Consider the following 8,068-nt stretch of genomic DNA (forward strand, 5'->3'; position numbering starts at 1 on the left):
TTCAATTTAGTATGATTTATAATCCTTTTGAAACGACCTAAATATACATTACCATAATTTGTACTTGTGCCAGTACAAGGGAGTCTTACTGAACATATTAATAACAAAAAGCATTGTTAGAAAACATAATGCAATCTCTGTGAACCTTTCACGTGATGTCACGTGAATCGTTAATTACAAACGACTTCTCTACGCATCCCTGATTTTTATTTCCTTATAAAATCGAAACTCTACAATGGATATGTTTTTGCAAAATCTTTCCTTATAGGCCTATTATGGAATAATGAGTATCTACGTGTCACTTGTCCAAACATTTTGAAATATCTATATTCTGGTAATGATGAACATGTGAGATTCATATGGTCTGATTTTTTATCTTAAGGGTTTAAAGGCGGCTCGTGAATGGCAGAGACAAGGGGCAGTGACATTGCCTTAGTAAGTAGGATAATGCCCTAGGACCAGGGAGGGCCAGGAAATGGCTGCTGATGACTCGGCAGGTATACCTATAGGCTCCCCCAAATCCCCCCTTCCTTAACTCAAAAAGATGGTGAGGCTGCAGACACTAAAGAAATTAACGAGTTTGAGCGGGACTCGAACCCCAGTCAGGCGATCACCAGGCAGAGGCGTTACCAATAGGCCACAACAACCCCTAAAATGACAATGCCATTCACAAAGTTTGTCAGAACATTTAGCTTTAGAATGACAAAATATGATATTTACTTGATTCACTTTCTTCATATTTTTTCAATTGTGAATAATTTTAAGTGTTTTATCAGTTTATGGAGCTTCTCCTCACTGTCCTCTGCAAATGTTACGCATTCCACATTCTTTTCAGAAATTTTCTTATCCCACAACATTGAGAATGGTCAATATCTTTTATATCAGACAGAACTGAATATGTGCTAAAATATCTCGCCATCATTACCAAAACAAGAAGAATGCATTCCTGATTTAACCTATTTAATACATTAATCTACGACTGGGAGCAAGAATACCAGTCTGGGATGCGAATTTGTTCGTGCGGTGTGTCACTTCAGGAACATGGAGCATTAGGTGGTACAAGACCCGCTTAATATAACCACAACAACAGCAGGTACAGCATAAATACAGTTTGTAATACGCAACAATGTCCGAACAGTTTGTACTCTGCGTATTTGCGTTAAGTTTCTCTTTTGTTTTTATCCAAGTGGGCTCCTTATGATCGCTCTCCCATGGCTGATACTCTTACAACTGTACATTTCGAAGTCGAGAAGTTTCGTTATTTTGTTTAGTTTATTTCAATAAAATATTCATTATTAAAGTATAGTTATCATTGAATCCAATAAGTTTACAAAACACGTTTGCTCGGCATGCTATTTGGCATAATAAAATAAATTATATATTAGGAAAAATTACATAATAAAATAAATTAAATATTAGGAAAAAATTACATCTTGTAATTGTAATATTAACATTGTCTTAGATTATCATGCGTGGCAACGTCTAATCTTATATGCCGTGCTACTATAGCACATTACTTTCTAACTGTCATGTACTACGGATATATCTTTAGTTTAAATAGTTTCAAATAGAAAGTCAGGCTTAAATATGGCCGTTGAAACAACACAGCGTGAAACTTGAATGAAATAAATAAAAAAAAAAACTTCCAACAGATATCCTGACTAAACATATCATAATATTACAACGCTTATCAACTAATCCTATATTCGTTCGTTGGAGGACTTAAGACGAGGATCGAACTGTTCATCTTTTCTCCTTTTGAAATCATCATGAATACGTTCATTCCTTTTGCTGGTTCCGCCAGGAACAGTCAGAAGTCTTGGAAATACACGTGAATAACACCACCTTATACCAGTGGGTATGAGGGGCATACTAGGGTACGATGGTGTCTTTATAGGTCAAAGGTCATGCCAGAAGGAGATCCAGACATAGGAGGGCATAGCCAGAAGGTTTCTGATGAAGAGGAACATAAGAAAAATTTGGAAACCTAAAATTGAAGTAGAGAGACTTCCTTTCAAGAAGTTTTTGACGAGACAGCAAGTAAATAGGCTCAGACCTTCCTGTTTTATCCATTATAATAGGATATTTTGCATCATAAGACTCTTACAAAAGAGACTCTTGATGTCTCTTTAGCCTCAGTACCACCAGCGGAGGAACATCACGACGATGTTCAGGACCAGCAGGAGGACCAAGGAGGAGGCCATTGCCATCGAGCTGTTGCAGTAGTCCGTGTGGCAGTAGTATCCCTTGACGATGGTTCCTTCTATTCCAAGTCCCCTGTCTCTGCTCTCCCTGTCCCTGTATTCTCTCTCCCTGTACTCCCTCTCTCTGTATTCCCGGTCTTTGAACTTGTTCCTGGTTCTTTGCAAAGCGGTTTCGTCTTCCGGTCGCGCGAGCGGGCTTCGCACCATATACCGTTGGGTGATCTCGTGTTGTCCTGCGGAGGGTAAGGAAAAATTGTTATTATTATTATTATTATTATTATTATTATTATTATTATTATTATCCGAAAAGTATCTGGAGATAAAAGGATAAATGTCTATATTCTCGTTAAGACTACTCATATGTTCTCTTTGTTACTGATTGATACTATATATATATCTATATATATATATATATATATATATATATATATATATATATATATATATATATATATACAGTATATATATATATATATATATATATGTAATCAAAATATTGCCTTCGGTTCACATCCATTTTCCTAGCTAGTTAGAAAGTAGCTCTAGTCAAAAATTGTCTTCATAAACGGGAAGGATTGTGAATAGTGAAAAGAAAAACTATATCTAAAACATATTTCAGTTTGGTCTGATTCTGCTATTTAGCAAGTTAACAACGTACAGTTGGACACAGAAATTCCTAGTACACCCAGCTCTGGAAGAATTGTACCCAGCTACACCCTTACTTCATGGGTAGTTCGTATGTTTAGCCCCGCCCACCACCTCTGCTATCTGTTCCTACACTATCTGTTTGGTCACGGTTTGACAGGGCGCACTCCTTCGGAGCGAGGTGTGCCACAGACTCCTGTGTCCAACCGTACATAAAATATACTAATTTGAATTAGATGAGGAGCCAAATCGCAAAATTGATATCTCTACTTCTTATGAAATAATTCTTATTTATATAATATGCCTTAGTTTATAGTTCCAATGGTAAAAGGCATAGCATATTTACACCTTGTAAAATGGTACAAGAATTATGTCATTTAAATGGTTGATTTTATATTTTTCATCAATACATGATCTCTCTTACCATACTAGCGGTATTTTTAGCTTTACTTCAGAAGCAGGTCTTCTGAAAGCTATTTAACTTTTATAAGAACATCTTTGCTATTATGGTCTTAAGTGAATATTCTTTTATTCACTTATAATAAATGATATCGGAATCAATGACCTTAGATGTCAGGATGCGAGGAAACCTCAAATCAATCAATCAATCATCAATAGGTTTTGGTAGAATGCGAATTGTACACAAGAAGACAGACTGCGGATAGAAAATAGCTAGGCCAGTTTTATACTGTCTTATTTCAATATATTCTTAAACAATTTCAACATTATAATCTCCTCTCTCTCTCTCTCTCTCTGAAATATATATATATAATATATATGTATATATATATATATATATATATATATATATATATATATATATATATATATATATATATATATATATATATATACAGTATATACAATATCAACAGTATCTCTATCTTTTGATAATACAACAGTACACACAGTCTCTCTCTCTCGCTCTCTCTCTCTCTCTCTCTCTCTCTCTCTCTCTCTCTCTCTCTCTCTCTCTATACTCACTTCAACACTACACTCATAATTTTCTATCTTTTTAGTCATTTCAATTACTCTCTCTCTCTCTCTCTCTCTCTCTCTCTCTCTCTCTCTCTCTCTCTCTCTCTCTCTCTCTCTCTCTCTCATTTTTCTATCCTTTTTAGTTATTTCAACAATACACATTTTTTTTATCAAGTCATTTCAGCTTCTCTCTCTCTCTCTCTCTCTCTCTCTCTCTCTCTCTCTCTCTCTCTCTCTCTCTCTCTCTCTCTCTCTCTCTGATGGAAGATGCCCCTACCGTTATTGTAGGTGAAAGAGTAGCAGCTAAACCCCGGGGTATAGGCCGTGTAGATCTGCACTTGTCTCCAGTCGAAGTTGCCATCGGAGCAGGCTGGGTTGTTTGTGATACGGTGAAGTGGACGCGATATGTCGTATCCCGTGCACCCGTAACATCTTATCGACTGACCTGAAAATTAGCAAGACACATTTTATTATTATTATTATTATTATTCTTATTATTATTATTATGGTGCCAGTTTAGTTATGTGGCCTACCTTTTGAATATGGCCTACGAAATTCTGTTTTAGTATGTGGCCTTACCTAACCTAACCTAACCTAACCTAACCTGACATTACCTTACCTAACCTAACCTAACCTAACAAGCCAGGTAGACCACATACTAAACCAGAATAAAAAAGGTAGGCCACATACTAAACCGGTACCATCATCATCAACTCTCTTTTTGGTAAACAATAATGGTGATGGTTTGGGCATGCTCTTCGCACTCCCCAAGAGAGATTGATTCACCAAACGTTCAATTGGGCTCCACAAGACACTAGAAGAGTTGGAAGACCCAGACCTATATGGCTGAGGACTATGAATCGCGAAACATTGATTTAAAAACTCAAGATAGAGACGACAGGCGAAATCTAACAGAGGCTCTTTGCGTCAATAGGCGTAGGAGATGATGATGGTTATTATTATTATTATTATTATTATTATTATTATTATTATTATTGAACCGGAGTCTAAAGAAGGTAATAATTGATTTATGGTGAATTAATACGTTTCTGCTGGTTAATTGTAAGAGGAAAAATTCCTATTTTAATCATTATTATAGGTATCGTAATTCGAGTGAATTGAAGATAACCTTTATAATAACCTTTTGCCTTTCTTTAGAGCATATAGCTTATTAATACATTCAAAAAACTACGAATACATTTTTGACTTCGAATTTAAAGGCTAAAAGTAAATTGGTCATTTGAGAACTTATTAGATGAAAGACGCCCACACCCGACCACTTTATCTCACCCACGGCACATACGCCCTTCTTGGTCTACTTCTACTCTTTTCCTAGATCAGTAGATCTTATATGTATATTATAGAATTATTCTTCTATTATTTTTCTATTTTATAGGCTCCCAAAGCCACACAACATATTTTTATTTATATTTTGTTACACACACACACACACACACACACACATATATATATATATATATATGTTATATAATATATAATATATATATTTATATATTTATGTATACTGTATATACAGTATATATTTATATATAATATATATATATATATTCATATATATATGTATGTATATATGTTTTATATATACTGATATATATATATATATATATATATAAAAGCCTATCTATCTACATAATATATAATGTAAATAGTGTATATATATATATGTGTATATATGTATATATATAGCATATGTATATATACATAACTATATGTTATGTATGTATGTGTATGTATAAAATTATGAGAAGTGGGCAATTCACGTTCGGACAAAGTCCCCACTGTGTCGTTCTCACCTGCATTAATAAGCAGGAGCAGATGAGCAGCCACCAGTGCAACATTGGACACTCCCATCCTCCAAAATGAATGGTCTGGAAATGAAGTGAGAATTAGAAAAGCGAAAATGGATTAGTTTTCTCCAATGAATAATTATTTTTCATTGGGAAACTTATATTTGGCAGACTTAATTATTGCAAGGGTTTTTTTTTTTTTTTATAATTTGTGTATGGTACAATAATTTTACACTATTTAGTATTTACTTCATTATGTCTTGATTGGATAGATTTTTGTTAGGGAGAAAATTAGTATTTGCTTTCTTTCTTACGTCTATAGGAATGTTATTGTTAACCATTATATATGTAAATTATATATATATATATATATATATACATATACATATATATACATTATATATATACACATATATATATATATATATGTACAAATATATATATTCATATATATATGTATGTATATATATGAATATATATATATATATATATATATATATATATTCATACACCGTTACACCTATTGAGAATGGTAGTAAAACTATGTCAAGCACCGTTGATAAAAGATTTAATTTCGATTTACATAATTTCCAAAACTTTTTTGTACCCACCTCCTCAAGAACTGCTTCCTTCCTAAGTAATTGTCGGCTGTTGTTTTATCTGCAAACGATTGTTTTGATATAATCTCGATGCCTTTTCTTCCAGTCGTCTTTTCGAGTTGGTGACTAAGCGTTGGGCCGGTTCACCAGCACTGGGTTACAGCCTTTATCAGACATAGCCTGTTGAACCAAAGATAAGGATTGGGTTTTTATCACTACGTAAAATGTGTTACGCTGTGAAAATAACCGTAATTTTAACCGGAAATTTTTTCGTAAAAGTATACGGTTCTCAGCCGCATTTCAGTAAAATACAGGCGACCGTAATTTTAATCGGAAATTCTCCGTAGAAAATACGGTTCCCAGCCGTATTCCGGTGAAATACATGCGACCGTAGTTTTACCTTACTTTGTTTTTTATCTTTTACGGGTTGGTGACCGTAATATCACTCCTTTACATCAATATATCCGTTTTTAAAAAGGTAAAAATCCTGGAATAAATTTTTTACGGCTTGTTGACCATAATATCACTCCTTTACGTTAATATATATTTTTAAAACAGTAAAAACCCTGGAATAAATCTTTGTGTTGGTGACTGTAATATCACTCCTTTACGTCAATGTATCCGTGTTTAAAACGGTTGAAAATCCTGGTATAAATGTTGCCAGGCAGTTACTGTTTTTATAATGTATATATTTAACAGTGTAGTATACCAGTTTATTTAACTATCTTTGCATTAGGTACAGTTAATCGCTTCATGATGCTTTATATTGTACTCGTTTACAGAATGTGTAATTATTACCTCTGCCAAGGGGGTTATAGAATCGAGTCCGGTTTATTAATTATTTATTTATTTGTCTGTGTGTGTGTGTGTCTGTGGACACGATTACGTCAAAGCTACTCAACGAATTTTGATGAAATATCCACCATAGACGGATCTGACGTCATGGACGACTCCATTAACCGTTGGAGATAATCTCGATCCGGATTCTAGATCCGTATTTGTATTTTTTCACAATTTTAAAGATTACGTCAAAACAAATTGATGGATTTTGACAAAATTTCCACCCCAGGCGGTGGACGACTCCGTAAACCTTTGGCAGAGGTTAGAAATCTCTGATTACTCTTGTTTTAAATGTGTTTAGGTCGTTTATAAGTCGTAGATTCTCTCTCTCTCTCTCTCTCTCTCTCTCTCTCTCTCTCTCTCTGAAAATTAAGAGAGAGAGAGAGAGAGAGAGAGAGAGAGAGAGAGAGAGAGAGAGAGAGTAGCTCAAAGCCAGACATCGTTCTGTTTCAAGGAAGTAACACAGTTTATCAAAAGCTTTTATCACTTGCTGATGAAGTTAGTTGAAGTTGGCGATTATTTTGTAAATATCGTATAATTTATTAGACAATAATCAAATGACATTGCCGTACTAAGCATGTTTGCTTTAAGTGTTGAAACGTATGAAGAATCTACAGGCTGCCTGAACAGCCTGACGCAAATGTTAATAACATTTAGAAAACCTTCTCCTTTCACTTACAGATATGGATACTTGAAAACGTTCACCAGTGTAAAGCTTTAAAGACCACTCATGAATGGCAGAGGCAAGGGACAGTGACATTGCCCTGGCAAGCAGGACAATGCCCTAGAGACTGACCATATATATCTTATGATCAGACACAAACCCCCTCTTCACCCAAGCTAGGACAAGTTGGGCCAGGCACTTGCTGCTGATGACATAGCAGATAGACCTATAGGCTCCCCCAAACCCCCATCCTAAGCTCATAAGGATGGTAAGGTTGCAGACAGTAAAGGAACTAACGATTTTAAACGGGACTCGAACCCCCGTCTGGCG

At 34.9% G+C, this 8,068-nt stretch overlaps 2 protein-coding genes across 2 annotated transcripts in view; one reads left to right on the top strand and one right to left on the bottom strand.

Annotated features, from left to right (window-relative positions):
- LOC137638746 (uncharacterized) overlaps positions 1-8,068 on the top strand; it is a 494,402-nt gene that overhangs the window by 58,889 nt on the left and 427,445 nt on the right. The gene's annotated exons all lie outside the window — the stretch shown is intronic.
- Positions 1-8,068, bottom strand: part of LOC137638744 (uncharacterized) — a 15,606-nt gene continuing 7,538 nt past the window's right edge. Inside the window, exons 2-5 of the mRNA XM_068371086.1 lie at positions 6,247-6,414; positions 5,642-5,716; positions 4,105-4,272; positions 1-2,437 (exon numbers count right to left, since the gene is read on the bottom strand). Coding sequence (XP_068227187.1) covers positions 2,136-2,437; positions 4,105-4,272; positions 5,642-5,699 — 528 coding nt within the window. The 5' untranslated portion in view covers positions 5,700-5,716; positions 6,247-6,414 and the 3' untranslated portion in view covers positions 1-2,135. The remainder of the gene's footprint in view (positions 2,438-4,104; positions 4,273-5,641; positions 5,717-6,246; positions 6,415-8,068) is intronic.

Source organism: Palaemon carinicauda, chromosome 3 (genome assembly GCF_036898095.1).
Source record: "Palaemon carinicauda isolate YSFRI2023 chromosome 3, ASM3689809v2, whole genome shotgun sequence".
NCBI lineage: Eukaryota > Metazoa > Arthropoda > Malacostraca > Decapoda > Palaemonidae > Palaemon > Palaemon carinicauda.